Source organism: Schistocerca americana, chromosome 5 (genome assembly GCF_021461395.2).
Source record: "Schistocerca americana isolate TAMUIC-IGC-003095 chromosome 5, iqSchAmer2.1, whole genome shotgun sequence".
Taxonomy (NCBI): Eukaryota; Metazoa; Arthropoda; class Insecta; order Orthoptera; family Acrididae; genus Schistocerca; species Schistocerca americana.
Window position 1 is genome coordinate 550,245,634 of NC_060123.1, and position 18,167 is coordinate 550,263,800.

At 40.0% G+C, this 18,167-nt stretch overlaps 1 protein-coding gene across 2 annotated transcripts in view; it reads left to right on the forward strand.

Moving 5' to 3' along the window:
- Positions 1-18,167, forward strand: part of LOC124615973 (venom dipeptidyl peptidase 4-like) — a 572,498-nt gene that overhangs the window by 500,723 nt on the left and 53,608 nt on the right. For both annotated transcript variants that reach the window (XM_047144175.1, XM_047144174.1), the window contains exons 3-4: positions 9,595-9,689; positions 11,248-11,322. In XM_047144175.1, coding sequence (XP_047000131.1) covers positions 9,595-9,689; positions 11,248-11,322 — 170 coding nt within the window. The remainder of the gene's footprint in view (positions 1-9,594; positions 9,690-11,247; positions 11,323-18,167) is intronic.

The window sequence follows — 18,167 nt, forward strand, 5'->3', positions numbered from 1 at the left end:
GTCCACAACAGTATCATCCTCATGCTGGCCATCTGAAACATTTGCAACTTTGTCCATAATTTGAAGCCTGTTATTGTTTTCAAACACACATCTGAATTGATTTTGTAACATTTGTGGTGTAGTTCACAAACACTGTTTAGTTTTCTTTCAATGTCATGAAAGTGCTGAACTCTGACTGAAAGAGTACTGCCATTTCAAGTTTGTCACTGAGCTGCTAAGAAAACACAAGTATATATACCAAGTAATTTTCTAACACTGTGTCACTTAGCATTTCCTGAAGTATTCCAATCAAAGTTGCATCACCTTTGTCCATTACATTAACTACTGAAGCAAAATCATCACTATTTCCTGCACAATACTGGGCTGCAGTGAATCAAGTTTCCCACTATTCTTTTGTTGGGATGGATAGCAGAAGATGGGAGGAAATTAGTGGTGACTGTTGTCTCTGATAAGGAAAGCACTATTGCAGGTGACAGCTGAGCTTCATATGCAAGTAGAGAAAATAATGATATAGAAAAGTGTGTGATAGGACTTGCATGGGCAAAAAAAAATCATGGTAAAGCTGTTGTTGCAAAACCTCTTGTAAACTAGGTACGTTCAAAGAATGTAATTCATTGACACAAGAAGCTTGAAACAACTAACAACAAATTTAACTCTGATTTGCTTACATTAGTATTACACTGTTCCCTAGTGCTTGACAAGTTTAGATAAGAGGAACGCAAGGGAAAGCATACAGTTGTAAAATAACAGTATTATGTAAAACCCAGATGGTAGTGTTTTGCTGCATAAAAGAATGGCACACTACCGCAGCATTAGCAATATGCCCATGGAGTGTTTACTCTGTAAAACACAAGAATCACCAGGATGCAGAACACATTTCAGTATCTATAGATCAGTCAATGAATTGGCAGGGAGATGGGTTTTCTGCTTTTCTTTGCTAATGAACTTATGTTCACATATTTTGAAAAATTTGGTCACAGTCACTGTAAACAGTTTTGTAACTAAAGTGAAGTACTGAAGCTATATGCTTCATCAACAAAGATCTAAGCTATAATGGCCTATCAATATACGGGACTCCAGTTACCATGGGAATCACTCATACACTACTGGCCATTAAAATTGCTACACCAAGAAGAAATGCAGATGATAAACGGGTATTTATTGGACAAATATATTATACTAGAATTGACATGTGATTACATTTTCAACAATATGGGTGCATAGATTCTCAGAAATCAGTACCCACAATAACCATCTCTGGCCGTAATAATGGCCTTGATACGCCTGGGCATTAAGTCAAACAGAGCTTGGATGGTGTGTACAGGTACAGCTGCCCATGCAGCTTCAACACAATTCCACAGTTCATCAAGAGTAGTGACTGGCGTATTGTGACGAGCCAGCTGCTCGGCCACCATTGACCAGGCGTTTTCAATTGGTGAGAGATCTGGAGAATGTGCTGGCTAGGGCAGCAGTCGAACATTTTCTGGATCCAGAAAGGCTCCTACAGGACCTGCAACGTGCGGTCGTGCATTATCCTGCTGAAATGTAGGGTTTTGCAGGGATTGAATGAGGAGTAGAGCCACGGGTCGTAACACATCTGAAATGTAACATCCACTGTTCAAAGTGCCATCAATGCGAACAAGAGGTGACCGAGACGTATAACCAATGGCACCCCATACCATCACGCCGGGTGATACGCTAGTATGGCGATGATGAATACACGCTTCCAATGTGCGTTCACCACGATGTCACCAAACACGGATGTGACCCATCATGATGCTGTAAACAGAACCTGGATTCATCCGAAAAAATGACATTTTGCCATTCGTGCACCCAGGTTCGTCGTTGAGTACACCATCGCAGGCGCTCCTGTCTGTGATGCACCATCAAGGGTAACCACAGCCATGGTCTCCGAGCTGATAGACCAACTGCTGCAAACATCGTGAAACTGTTCGTGCAGATGGTTGTTGTCTTGCAAACGTCCCCATCTGTTGACTCAGGGATTGAGACGTGGCTGCACGATCCGTTAGAGTCATGCGGATAAGATGCCTGTCACCTTGACTGCTAGTGATACGAGGCCATTGGGATCCAGCACGGCATTCCGTAATACCCTCCTGAACCCACCAATTTCATATTCTGCTAACAGTCATTGGATCTCGACCAATGCGAGCAGCAATGTCGCGATACGATTAACCGCAATCGCGATAGGCTACAATCCGACCTTTACCAAGGTTGGAAATGTGATGGTACGCATTTCTCCTCCTTACACGAGGCATCACAATAACATTTCACCAGGCAATGTCAGTCAACTGCTGTTTGTGGATGAGAAATCGGTTGGAAACTTTCCTCATGTCAGCACATTGTAGGTGTCGCCACCGGCGCCAACCTTTTGTGAATGCTCTGAAAAGCTAATCATTTGCATATCACGGCATCTTCTTCCTGTTGGTTAAATTTCGCGTCTGTAGCACGTCATCTTCGTGGTGTAGCAATTTTAATGGCCAGTAGTGTATTTAACAAATAAGTGTCAGGTAAAAAATTAATCTGAGGAAAGGGATCCTTCTCACTCTATTCAGTTATCAGATGATAAGGACTACTCTCATTATGATGTGTTTATTCAAATACTGATAAACTGGCACACCATTACATTGATTTGTTGAAAATGGATGATACTCAAAAATATACCCATATGGAAAATAAGTAAATGTGTTTGTGTAGATAGCTAGCATCAGAGTTACAACATCATTCCAAAAATACAATGGGGTTCATAAACCCAGACTATAGAGGTTTTGTATTAGTCCGCTTGGTCATGCCCACCTGAAGTGATAATGAGTAAAGGTGGCCTTCTCATTCTGCGGTGTGAATGGCCTGGCCTTACTTTTTAAATTCCCCCAATCTATCCTTCTGCGCCCCCTGAGGAAGAAACTATTAGTTCTGAACACCAGCAAGTGTGTTACTTTTATATGAGTCTATCAGCAGTACTATGCGTTGCCCCTCCTGGATGTGGTTACTAGTCAGCTATTCTGTCTCGAATTTATTAGTTTTCTTGACAGTTTTATTTATTTCAATCTTTATCTGATTTCAACAATTCTTAACCACTTCTCATCCTGCCAAGACCAAGTTATTTTCTAGATGCTTCAAAAAATATTCCATCAGTGTGAGCTTCCTTTTAGTATGGGTTTCCCATTGGCATCTCCCCTCCCTATTCTTTCTAGAAATTGTTAATTTTGATTATTTTCACTTATTTTTGAACATTTTAAATTAATAGTTTACACATGATTGTGTAAAACTGCTGAAATATTATGAATAAGAGGGCACAAGTAATCCATGTGAAAAGGAACGTATGAGATCAAATGAGACCATGAACTATGATACTGGGAAATGAGAGTGACATAAATACCAACAGTCCTGTTCGGTACAGTGGTAAACCTACAACTGATTCATACTGGCATAATATTAACACATCACATCATGGAATGCTGAAAACTTTTTTTTTTCATTGCTGCACTGTTGAAGAGTTCTGTTCACATTTTGGGTTTACATAGAAGGGCTATACCTCAGCATGTAGCTTACAAAAGTATACCAATTTTGCACATTTCAGGTAACACATACAGACAAGGAAACAGAAATGTTAATGCAATATGTGGCCTATATGTTTCATCAAAATAATTTGAAAGCATGAAGTTTTTCATAATTTATTTATTTCATTTTAAAGTCATTGAAAGAACCACCTGTATTATAACTAATTGTGTTTTAGGGGGAGTTTATGATTGTTGTTACAGTGTTAGGTAGAGATCAAGGCATAATTCTTCCAAGTGTAGACCTTGAGGATGTTTTGGATGAAAGATTTGAACCTGAAAGTAATGAGGGTTTCAACAGCACTTGGGTTTCAGGTGAGATGAAACTAATCACTATGTGGGTTACATGCTTCTATTGCTTTTTGCTCTTCTGGGGATGACTCCAGTGTCACCCTATGAGGCTGCTGTTTGAATGAGAGTGTATGACAATCTCAGCATGGACACGGCATGAGTTATTGCAGTTTCCTTGTAAGATCAAAAACCTTTTTTTATGTATATGGTATACAAAGGCATATTATTAGTAACCAGGATAATACTATTCATAAAAACTGAATTATGCATCTCTTTGTTTACAGTAAACATTTTGACTGAAAATGTCTAATCAGTACTGTAGCGCATGACAGAAGACGAAAATATGATAATTCCACACAGTACAGAAAGAATAGGAAAATGCTTCTGCATCTACGTCTATACTCTGCGAACCATCATGAGGTGAATGGCAATGGGTATGTCCCATTATACCAGTAAGAGTTTCTTCCTCTTCCATTCACATATGGAGTGTGGGAAGAATGATTGTTTGAATGCCTCTGTGTGTGCAGTAATTATTATTATCTTATCCTCACGATTACTATGTAAGTGATGTATAGGGAGTTGTAGTACATTCCAAGAGTAATCATTTAAAGCTGGTTCTTGAAACTTTGTTAACAGACTTTCTTGGATGCTTTACATCTGTCTTCAAGAGTCTTCCAGTTGATTTCCTTCAATATCTCTGTGACACTTTCCCACAGATTAAACAAACCTGTGACCATTTGTGTATTCATTCGATATCCCCAGTTAGTCCTATCTGGTACAGGTCCCACACACTTGAATAATATTCTAGAACCAGTCACACAAGTGATTGTAAGCAATCTCCTTTGTAGATTGATTGCACTTCCCAAGTATTCTACCAATAAACTGAAGTCTATAACCTGCTTTACCCAAGATTGAACCTATGTGATGACTTCATTTCATATCCATACAAAGTGTTGCACCCAGGTATTTGTATGAGTTGGCTGATTCCAACAGTGACTCATTGACTTCTCTTTGTCTGTCTTAGGTGCTATACATTTGCAGAATTCCATGGCATAACAGTGTTTCAAAATCTTTGTCACAAAGTGTTTCTTATTACTTCTAATTTATGTAGTTCACAGACTAATATAGTCAGCCACATACTAAATATATTACATATGATTTTGCATGAGACACAATCATCATGATATGGAACAAATCAATGTTAGCAACAACAAGTAGATGTGTTGCTGTTGTACACTACATAACCAGGTGGTTTGTACAGATTTATTCACTACTAGTATGTAAAAGCAGTTTTATTCACTACTAGTATGTAAAAGCAGTTATCTAGAAGAATATTTTTCAGGTATTTTTCTCTGTGATAAAGCCAATTACATTTTGATACAGACATGCAAAATGCCTTATTCTGAAACGAAAAATTATTATATACATCACTAAAACTGTCCAATCTCCAAATATAAAAATAGTAGTTTATTTTCTGTTTGACCTTCTGTATTTTTGCACCAAATTTTGATTCATTGTGAACTGCCATTTCAAGCAATCTGTAATTAAAAATAAAAATTTGTTCTTTTGTTAAAATGTTATGAGTCAGCCCTTGCTAATTAACATTCATATTTTTTACTAAATATGGCACCCAAATAAACAAACAAAGCTGTTGCTGCTAGTGAGATTTGAACGAGCAACTTACGATTATCAGACTTTCACTCTACACATTCAGCTACCAAAGATTATATTAATTGGTTACAATTTTTTATACTTAACAGTGTTCACAAATCTTCTAAACTAGGACTTGCATCGTACAGCCTTAGGAAATTGTTGTCGGGGCAACGACGTTAAAATCCTAAGAGTTGATGAAAATCGAAGGGGGGCAGCCTGTAAGGTGCCTTGTTAATTACTGCTTGTCAGGCTGGGTCCCTTACCAGTTACAATTAGTAGAGGTAACAGAGAAGAGCCACAGAAAGATGGCACATTTCCTCATAAGTTCACTTAGGAAGCACAAGAATGTCATTTACGTGCTCGCTGAATACTAGTGGCAGATATAACAGGAGTGGCCAGTCTTCACCATGGAGAGGTTTACTGTAAAACTTCCAAGAGCATCCTTTATAAATAAGGTTAAATAAGGTCACACAACATCTTACTCCCATCCACATAATTACATCTCTTGAAATGATCATGGCTATAAAATCATGCAAATTCAAGCTTTAGACTGTTGTTATTCCCGCATCACCATTTGTGAATGGAATAGGAAGGGCAGAGGAGGCAGAATGATAATTACACTCAAAATACCTTCAACTACAAAATGTAAGTATAATTGTAGATGTAGAAAGCACACAAATATGATTGTGTCAATATTATACTCTCCTTTCCATGCCAGAATAAGGGTGAATCATGAAGCATGCACACTATTTTTTATTTTTTGAGTTACATTTATGAATGATTGATACAAGCTGTCAAGAGACAGCACATCTACTCTCGTTCATAAAGAAAGAATGCAAGAACTCCTATTGTTAGCACAGTAGTTGCAATGGAATTCAAATTGATTCCTGTGAGACCCCTTACAGGTTCTGAAAGGGACTATTTGTGATTTATTTTAGTATTCAAGCTTCTTGCACTTTTCTGGGAGAGAATAGTCTAATTTAGACTGAGAAAGTGCTTTACAATACGTCTTCCAGAACAAATGAAAGCTCTTGGCATGCTTTGTACAATGCATTTGCTACTCAAACTAAAGAAAGAAGAAAATAAATATACATATTTTTACCTCGTTTGGTTGCAGTGCAGTAAATGGGAAGCTACTCCAAATATTTAAAAGAGCAGTGCAACTGAGTTAGTTCTTATTGCATGATAATCTGCACATTAGGACATCTCGTTTAAAATAATTCCAATAAAAAGTAAATTAGCATTAATTACAGTCATTAATTATTATTAGTTATTTATCATGCATTATAATGACACAAAGGACAACAGCTGTTACAATGGACACAAATAAAAATCTGTAAATAAATGATCATTCATTTTCAGTCATAGCTATGTCTTACTTTACATAGTTACTTATTTTAAGGTAAACATTGAGCAGATGTCAGGTTATACTGAGCAGTGAGATAATGCAGGAAAACAAGGTTCTATGTATACATGCATAAAAAATGAGTGAGTCTTCAGTTGCCAAATTTTACCTCATATTTTGATTACATCATGCTGCTAATTGAAATACTATACAATTCAAATGGAAGACTGCTGAATGGATAGTTATTAATGTATGATCAGGAAGAAAACAGCATGTTTATGCAGCATGCCTTGCTGTATATTTTTGCATGCACTATGTTCTCTGGAATTTTATTTTCAGATGAGGAAGTCTGCATAATTTCCAACACTGGAATGCATTTTTTGAAGGACATTCTCAATTTATTTGGCATGTGCCCCCCCCCCCCCCCCCACACACACACACACACTGTATTTTATGACTCTCAAGATGGAGAAACTGTAGAATGAGTGAAATTCAATGAACACAGAATATGGATTATCCTACAATGGTAGCACATACCTATTACACAAAATAAACCTGTTGCATAAGGATAATCACTCTTATTTTATCCTGATAACATGTGCTCTGCAGTACCAAAATAGTTGTACTTAGATTATTTAGTGGACTGCATAAGGGTATTGATTGTAGGAGCTATATTAGATATCTATCAACATTATCATGTGCTGTCTTACAAGATTTAATGAACACTGTTTCACTTCATAGTAAAGAATCCTTGTATCTCAGCATTATTGAATGTGCAATAAAAGTGTACATAATTTTCTTCAGTTTTGCTTACAGTATTTTTAATTTCTGATGTAACTTAGAATTCTCGGATTACAAATGGCAATAGTAATATATTATATTATTTATGCTTGTGTTAACTATCACCAAATGGCTATCAGGCTTAAAGTTTAACATATAATCAATGTGAGGTTGTTAGATATGGAACTCTATTTTGGGTTAGATGAGAATGAGGGAAAAGAATATGCTATGGTTTTGCTGAAAGAACCATCACAACATTTGATCCACATGATGTAAGGAATTAATGAAAACTTAATACAAGTGTTTGTGACATATTTCTATATTTGAAATAGTCTTTTCATTAATACACTGGTATTTCAAATTGCTTAACTGCCATCTGTTCATGCAGTTATGGCATTCAGCATCAACTTTTGTCATTCTCTGAATATATTAATTTTTTAAATTTATCAGTATGGATTATATATCAGGAATATCCACACAGTGTCCAAATACATGAGCTTCCCACACATATTCTGAGTCTAATTTAGCACTGAACACATTTGCACTCAGTCTGTGCAGCAAACTTATGCACATGTGATGACTAGGCATCATTCACTTAATGAGTCCTTAATTCTTATTAGTATAAGCCAATTGAACAAATACTTCATGTAATAACTTTGTAGGGTTGTGGACCCCAATTGGGGAGGATACCTACAATGGTCTTGTGGCAAGACCCATCCCAGCATTCACATGAGCTAGGTAAGTATCAGAAGCAATAAGCAGGGTTGGTCATTATGTGATTAAAACTTTGTTTCTCCAGTGTATGAGTTCATTGTCATTAACCACTGTGCCTAGTTGCTTGATGGGTCTCAAACAAATAAGTTGTGATACAGATGTTCCTACTGACAAAACTGATCCAAGTAGCATACTTTGCAACTTAATGGTAAAACATGTTACTGGTCACTGTTTTATGACATTCCTTATGAGTTGGTAACTAAATAGTGGTCATTCCCACATAGAAAGTTGTACAGCAGTTGCAAAATTGATACACAAACATGGTCTCTTTCACAAGTGATGGGATAGAACACACTGATTACAAAACTGGAACTGTATGTGGTTTGCAGATAGGTAGGCTACAACTTGCATCAAGGTTTTTGCATGGGTATGACACCTCGGGCATGGTATCAGAAGCAAGAGTGGCATAAGCATGGACAAGATTACTGTTTGTTTGGTGATCAGCATGATAAGGCTTTGGGAGGCTACAAGGAATTTTGGAAAAAATATTTCTTTTTCCGTAGCGTGATTAAAGGTGATTAAAGATCTGTGGGTGGTGAATTTCCGATCCCCCAGCTACCCAACAAAGGGGCTTTCTTAATCAGATATATATGTGTGAGTGTTAATTCCTTTTTGTATCAGAAACTAGTTTCTTGGTGTAAACTTGCTAGCTGTTAAAATACCATTATGTTGTGTCATATTCATCAAGATGAGGTAACTATAAGACATTGTACATGTAATGAAGGATAGAATAATTTCAGGTTCAATTATCCATTTGTGAAATATATTATTTCTGTAATACTGTGAAACTTTCTCAGAAAGGTTATTGTCCATTCCTACCAAATCCTTCTCAGGACTAGGTTCTGTCTCTAATGTAAATACTACAACATTACAAGAAATAAACTTATTAAACATACAGTATTGTGTACAAAATACAAAATTAGAAAATATTTCATTGTCACTCCCCACATGATAATGAAACCTGAGTCCAGCCCCAGAAGTTTATTTACTGTGAAAAATGCAGAAATGTTTTATGTATAGTATTCAAGTAATTTGAGAGCAGAAGTTTCATATAACCAAAGAAAACAAGTAGTTACAGTGTTTAATAATTGTTACTTCACATACTATGTAAGAAAATTCATACCCATTTGCAAAACAAAAACAATGACTTATATTTTATGCCTATTTTTGTTTTAGACAGTGAACTGCTATACAAAGACCCACTGGGACAGATAATTATTTTTGATGTTGCAAAGCAAAAGAAGACTGAACTACTTGGGGACAATTTTGCAGTAAGTATAAATTTATATTGAAGTTTATATTTATACATTTGTGATGTAAAAGACAACACTGGATGTTTGTGAAAAAGTATGCAGTCAGTCATCGCAGTACATTCAAAGCCATTTTGTGTTACTGCAACTGTGCAACTTGCTTCTCCTTTGACTCTGTGTAATCACAGTTTTGCATTCTACATGTAAGTTCAGTGTATACACATTCATACCTTATTCATCCTAACTTACAATCTCATTTTCCCATACTGTGTTTAGCACATTTGCAACAAGTGAGTTTGGTGTATTGGTCCTCCTATGTTGGGTTTCCTGCAGATCCCCCAAATCATTTCAGGTAAGTGTTGGAAAGGTTCCCTCAAACAGGTCATGTTCAAATTCCTGCACCCCCCCACCCCACCCCCCTCCTTTTACCCTGCTTATCTAACTTGAGTTTTTACTTCATTTCTAATGATTCCAATGTCAATGGAATCTTAGACCATCCTGTTGCACTTCCATCAAACACATTTCTTGTCATCAGTGATGTCACACTGTTTATTACCAATATTATGAAAATGTATATTTGCTATTGACTGCTTCTTCCCTGAATGGCACTCTGTTTGCTACCTGAGATGTCATTTTTTCTGTCATTCCCATTCAGAACTACTCCCTCTTGTATAAATCTTTTCAGAGGCCTCTTAGATGGAAAAGTTGAACTGACAGGTTGTGGTCACATTCAGATTTACAAACAGTACCTTACTATCTTGTCTCACAGTGATCCCTAATTTTTAAATAGTTTAATCTTTCTAAATCTCTAAGTTCACACTGGCACTCTCCAAATCGTGTATGATTGTTCTCCACTTTTAAATCCTCTATATGGTGTCTTCTTCACTTTTAGGTTTTTATCAAACTGACAGTGAGCAACAATATATCAACTTTAAAAATCACTGCATTTTACATCAAGCATTCTACCTTTTACATCCATGGTTTTTATAACCTTTTACAACTCATTTTATTGGTTTGAAGGCAGAACAGCTAACTTATTTTGCATGTATGCTTCCTGTTGTTTTACAGTGTTATGGTCTTGATGATGCAGAAAAAATAAATGCAGTATTTATTCATTTAATGAGAGCAACAACATTGGCTAAACTAGATAACTGCATATCTTGCAGTGTCATCTTCAAAATTCATGAAAATTTTCTCTCACAGTGAGATCTACAGAATTTGATGAATGACCAATGAATTCCATAACTACAGTGTACTGTAGTGAAATTCATTCGCAGAAAACGCTGAACATTAGATTCATGTTTGTCAGTTCCACCCAGAACATGAGAGTGAAATAATAAATACAGAAACATTCAAATTATTTTAGCATGTACAAAACTGTCTGTGTTAAAATCTCAAATTTACATTCTGCTTGGGCATGCTGCATTGTCTGTGTAAGCTGTTCCTTTTTCAGTTTCTGTTGTACTCATTAAACATATCAAAATACTAAAATACATTTTTCATATTGCAGATTAAATTGTTCGTTCATGTGGGTTCTACAGAACCTGAAATGCTTCATGTAAGTAATTCTTGGTTGCAGGTGCAGTACCCAACATTGCAGCTCGAATTGTCTGAGGATCAGAAATACCTTTTAATATCCAGCAACCATTCAAAGGTAACAATACCATCCTTTTTTGCTATTTACATGTAGATACTTTTACAGTTTTGAAACATTCTTCAGAAAATCAACTTGCTGATACCTTGATACTTTCAAGATAAGTCTTAATTGATTTCACACTTGGGTAACTCATGAGTGATTCAATATATGTATATAATAGAGGGAAACATTCCATGTGGGTAAAATATATATAAAAAACAAAGATGCTGTGACTTACCAAACAAGAAAGCGCTGGTAGATAGACACAATAAAAAACACACAAATTTCAAGCTTTCGCAACCCAAGGTTGCTTCATCAGGAAAGAGGGAAGGAGTGGGAAAGACGAAAGGATGTGGGTTTTAAGGGAGAGGGTAAGTCTTTCCGCTCCTGGGACTGGAATGACTCCTCACCCTCTCCCTTAAAACCCACATCCTTTCGTCTTTCCCACTCCTTCCCTCTTTCCTGATGAAGCAACCTTGGGTTGCAAAAGCTTGAAATTTGTATGTGTTTGTGTGTTTTTTATTGTGTCTATCTACCAGTGCTTTCTCGTTCGGTAAGTCACAGCATCTTTGTTTTTCAATATATATCTTGTCTCACAGTGATCCCTAATTTTTAAATAGTTTAGTCTTTCTAAAAACAAAGATGATGTGACAGCATCTTTGTTTTTCAATATATATCTTGTCTCACAGTGATCCCTAATTTTTAAATAGTTTAGTCTTTCTAAAAACAAAGATGATGTGACTTACCAAACAAAAGCGCTGGCACGTCGATAGACACACAAACAAACCAAACATACACACAAAATTCAAGCTTTCGCAACAAACTGTTGCCTCATCAGGAAAGAGGGAAGGAGAGGGAAAGACGAAAGGATGTGGGTTTTAAGGGAGAGGGTAAGGAGTCATTCCAATCCCGGGAGCGGAAAGACTTACCTTAGGGGGAAAAAGGACAGGTATACACTCGCACACACACTCATATCCATCCGCACACACACAGACACAAGCAGACATTTGTAAAAGCAAAGAGTTTGGGCAGAGATGTCAGTCGAGGCAGAAATGCAGAGGCAAAGATGTTGTTGAATGACAGGTGAGGTATGAGTGGTGGCAACTTGAAATTAGCAGAGATTGAGGCCTGGTGGATAATGGGAAGAGAAGATATATTGAAGAGCAAGTTCCCATCTCCAGAGTTCGGATAGGTTGGTGTTAGTGGGAAGTATCCAGATAACCCGGACGGTGTAACACTGTGCCAAGATGTGCTGGCCGTGCACCAAGGCATGTTTAGCCACAGGGTGATCCTCATTACCAACAAACACCATCTGCCTGTGTCAATTCATACGAATGGACAGTTTGTTGCTGGTGACTCCCACATAGAATGCGTCTCAGTGTAGGCAGGTCAGTTGGTAAATCACTTGGGTGCTTTCACACGTGGCTCTACCTTTGATCGTGTACACCTTCCAGGTTACAGGACTGGAGTAGGTGGTGGTGGGAGGGTGCATGGGACAGGTTTTACACCAGGGGCGGTTACAAGGGTAGGAGCCAGAGGGTAGGGAAGGTGGTTTGGGGATCTCATAGGGATGAACTAAGAGGTTACGAAGGTTAGGTGGATGGTGGAAAGACACTCTTGGTGGAGTGGGGAGGATTTCATGAAGGATGGATCTCATTTCAGGGCAGGATTTGAGGAAGTCGTATCCCTGCTGGAGAGCCACATTCAGAGTCTGATCCAGTCCCGGAAAGTATCCTGTCACAAGTGGGGCACTTTTGTGTTTCTTCTGTGGGAGGTTCTGGGTTTGAGAGGATGAGGAATTGGCTCTGGTTATTTGCTTCTGTACCAGGTTGGGAGGGTAGTTGCGGGATGCGAAAGCTGTTGTCAGGTTGTTGGTGTAATGGTTCAGGGATTCCGGACTGGAGCAGATTCGTTTGCCATGAAGACCTAGGCTGTAGGGAAGGGACCGTTTGATGTGGAATGGGTGGCAGCTGTCATAACGGAGGTACTGTTGCTTGTTGGTGGGTTTGATGTGGACGGATGTGCTAAGCTGGCCATTGGACAGGTGGAGGTCAACATCAAGGAAAGTGGCATGGGATTTGGAGTAGGACCAGGTGAATCTGATGGAACCAAAGGAGTTGTGGTTGGAGAGGAAAATCTGGAGTTCTTCTTCACTGTGAGTCCAGATCATGAAGATGTCATCAATAAATCTGTACCAAACTTTGGGTTGGCAGGCTTGAGTAACCAAGAACGCTTCCTCTAAGCGACCCATGAATAGGTTGGCGTACGAGGGGGCCATCCTGGTACCCACGGCTGTTCCCTTTAATTGTTGGTATGTCTGGCCTTCAAAAGTGAAGAAGTTGTGGGTCAGGATGAAGCTGGCTAAGGTAATGAGGAAAGAGGTTTTAGGTAGGGTGGCAGGTGATTGGCGTGAAAGGAAGTGCTCCATCGCAGCGAGGCCCTGGACGTGCGGGATATTTGTGTATAAGGAAGTGGCATCAATGGTTACAAGGATGGTTTCCGGGGGTAACGGATTGGGTAAGGATTCCAGGCATTCGAGAAAGTGGTTGGTGTCTTTGATGAAGGATGGGAGACTGCATGTAATGGGTTGAAGGTGTTGATCTACGTAGGCGGAGATACGTTCTGTGGGGGCTTGGTAACCAGCTACAATGGGGCGGCTGGGATGATTGGGTATGTGAATTTTAGGAAGAAGGTAGAAGGTAGGGGTGCGGGGTGTCGGTGGGGTCAGGAGGTTGATGGAATCAGGTGAAAGGTTTTGTAGGGGCCTAAGGTTCTCAGGATTCATTGAAGCTCCGCCTGGACATCAGGAATGGGATTACCTTGGCAAACTTTGTATGTGGTGTTGTCTGAAAGCTGACGCAGTCCCTCAGCCACATACTCCTGACGATCAAGTACCACGGTCGTGGAACCCGTGTCCGCCGGAAGGATGACGATGGACCGGTCAGCCTTCAGATCACGGATAGCCTGGGCTTCAGCAGTGGTGATGTTGGGAGTAGGATTAAGTTTTTTTAAGAAGGATTGAGAGGCAAGGCTGGAAGTCAGAAATTCCTGGAAGGTTTGGAGAGGGTGATTTTGAGGAAGAGGAGGTGGGTCCCGCTGTGACGGAGGACGGAACTGTTCTAGGCAGGGTTCAATTTGGATAGTGTCTTGGGGAGTTGGATCATTAGGAGTAGGATTAGGATCATTTTTCTTCGTGGCAAAGTGATACTTCCAGCAGAGAGTACGAGTGTAGGACAGTAAATCTTTGACAAGGGCTGTTTGGTTGAATCTGGGAGTGGGGCTGAAGGTGAGGCCTTTGGATAGGACAGAGGTTTCTGGTTGGGAGAGAGGTTTGGAGGAAAGGTTAACTACTGGATTAGGGTGTTGTGGTTCCAGATTGTGTTGATTGGAATTTTGAGGTTTTGGAGGGAGTGGAGCTGGAAGTGGGAGGTTGAGTAGATGGGAGAGACTGGGTTTGTGTGCAATGAGAGGAGGTTGAGGTATGCTGGAAAGGTTGTGAAGGGTGAGTGAGTTGCCTTTTCTGAGGTGGGAAACCAGGAGATCGGATAGTTTTTTGAGGTGAAGGGTGGCATGCTGTTCTAATTTGCGGTTTGCCTGTAGGAGGATGCTCTGAACAGCCGGTGTGGATGTGGGAGAGGAAAGATTGAGGACTTTTATTAAGGATAGGAGTTGACGGGTGTGTTCATTGGCTGAGTTGATGTGTAGGTGAAGGATTAGGTGGGTGAGGGCAATGGATTGTTCAGTTTGGAACTAGTATAGGGACTGATGGAAAGAAGGGTTGCAGCCAGAGATGGGAACTTTAAGTGTGAGGCCTTTGGGGGTAATGCCAAATGTCAGACAAGCCTGAGGAAATAAAATATGCGAGCGTAATCTGGCTAGGGTGAAGGCATGTTTGCGGAGGGAATGTAAATAAAACTTAATGGGGTCGTTGTGGGGGTGTTGTGAGGGTGACATGGTATTAGAAGGTGGAAAGTGTAACATGAGGTTGAAATGGAAATGAAAATAACTGGAGAAAGTAACTGGAGATCTGTTGTGAAAAAAGGCGAAAAAGTATTGGATAAAGCTGGGCTATGTTGATCCAGTGGTGAACTTGGGTTGGTAGACAACGATGTGCACAAAGGTTAGGTGGTTGTGTTGCCGCCAAAACACGTTAAAGGATGGAGAGATTCGGGAAAATTTCGAAAAAACGGCGTGTAAATGTATTAAAAAGAGTGGTTTCGTGGTGGCAGATTATGAAAATGAGGCTAACAATTGTCTGGCGAAGAAATAATGACGTTAAAACCTATGGGAAGCGGCTAAAAATTATCAGTGATGTAGGAAAAACGGAAATGGAAATAAAGCGAAAGTTATCAGAACTAGAACCTTGTCACTGTTGCATTTCGAAATCTTTTCTGTCGTCTTATTTGCTGTTTTTGTTTTTGCCAGTAGTTTCACTTTGTATTAACCTTCTCCTTTTTACCGTAATCTACTATACAATTTTATCCCGCCTATAAATACTCAATAATACGTCACCCACTTCCAAACCATAACCAAAAAATTTTTTTCCGCTTTCAACACTACTGCTGCTATAAAATCCACCGTTTCTAGTCCACAAACAATTCCTTTCACCTATTAAACAACCATTTCGTCTAGTTCTGATAACTTTCGCTTTATTTCCATTTCCGTTTTTCCTACATCACTGATAATTTTTAGCCGCTTCCCATAGGTTTTAACGTCATTATTTCTTCGCCAGACAATTGTTAGCCTCATTTTCATAATCTGCCACCACGAAACCACTCTTTTTAATACATTTACACGCCGTTTTTTCGAAATTTTCCCGAATCTCTCCATCCTTTAACGTGTTTTGGCGGCAACACAACCACCTAACCTTTGTGCACATCGTTGTCTACCAACCCAAGTTCACCACTGGATCAACATAGCCCAGCTTTATCCAACACTTTTTCGCCTTTTTTCACAACAGATCTCCAGTTACTTTCTCCAGTTATTTTCATTTCCATTTCAACCCCATGTTACACTTTCCACCTTCTAATACCATGTCACCCTCACAACACCCCCACAATGACCCCATTAAGTTTTATTTACATTCCCTCCGCAAACATGCCTTCACCCTAGCCAGATTACACTCGCATATTTTATTTCCTCAGGCTTGTCTGACATTTGGCATTACCCCCAAAGGCCTCACACTTAAAGTTCCCATCTCTGGCTGCAACCCTTCTTTCCATCAGTCCCTATACTAGTTCCAAACTGAACAATCCATTGCCCTCACCCACCTAATCCTTCACCTACACATCAACTCAGCCAATGAACACACCCGTCAACTCCTATCCTTAATAAAAGTCCTCAATCTTTCCTCTCCCACATCCACACCGGCTGTTCAGAGCATCCTCCTACAGGCCAACCGCAAATTAGAACAGCATGCCACCCTTCACCTCAAAAAACTATCCAATCTCCTGGTTTCCCACCTCCGGAAAGGCAACTCACTCACCCTTCACAACCTTTCCAGCAAGCCTCAACCTCCTCTCATTGCACACAAACCCAGTCTCTCCCATCTACTCAACCTCCCAGCTCCACTCCCTCCAAAACCTCAAAATTCCAATCAAAACAATCTGGAACCACAACACCCTAATTCAGTAGTTAACCTTTCCTCCAAACCTCTCTCCCAACCAGAAACCTCTGTCCTATCCGAAGGCCTCACCTTCAGCCCCACTCCCAGATTCAACCAAACAGCCCTTGTCAAAGATTTACTGTCCTACACTCGTACTCTCTGCTGGAAGTATCACTTTGCCACGAAGAAAAATGATCCTAATCCTACTCCTAATGATCCAACTCCCCAAGACACTATCCAAATTGAACCCTGCCTAGAACAGTTCCGTCCTCCGTCACAGCGGGACCCACCTCCTCTTCCTCAAAATCACCCTCTCCAAACCTTCCAGGAATTTCTGACTTCCAGCCTTGCCTCTCAATCCTTCTTAAAAAACCTTAATCCTACTCCCAACATCACCACTGCTGAAGCCCAGGCTATCCGTGATCTGAAGGCTGACCGGTCCATCGTCATCCTTCCGGCGGACACGAGTTCCACGACCGCGGTACTTGATCGTCAGGAGTATGTGGCTGAGGGACTGCGTCAGCTTTCAGACAACACCACATACAAAGTTTGCCGAGGTAATCCCATTCCTGATGTCCAGGCGGAGCTTCAATGAATCCTGAGAACCTTAGGCCCCCTACAAAACCTTTCACCTGATTCCATCAAACTCCTGACCCCACCGACACCCCGCACCCCTACCTTCTACCTTCTTCCTAAAATTCACAAACCCAATCATCCCAGCCGCCCCATTGTAGCTGGTTACCAAGCCCCCACAGAACGTATCTCCGCCTACGTAGATCAACACCTTCAACCCATTACATGCAGTCTCCCATCCTTCATCAAAGACACCAACCAATTTCTCAAATGCCTGGAATCCTTACCCAATCCGTTACCCCCGGAAACCATCCTTGTAACCATTGATGCCACTTCCTTATACACAAATATCCCGCACGTCCAGGGCCTCGCTGCGATGGAGCACTTCCTTTCACGCCGATCACCTGCCACCCTACCTAAAACCTCTTTCCTCATTACCTTAGCCAGCTTCTACCTGACCCACAACTTCTTCACTTTTGAAGGCCAGACATACCAACAATTAAAGGGAACAGCCATGGGTACCAGGATGGCCCCCTCGTACGCCAACCTATTCATGGGTCACTTAGAGGAAGCCTTCTTGGTTACCCAAGCCTGCCAACCCAAAGTTTGGTACAGATTTATTGATGACATCTTTATGATCTGGACTCACAGTGAAGAAGAACTCCAGATTTTCCTCTCCAACCAC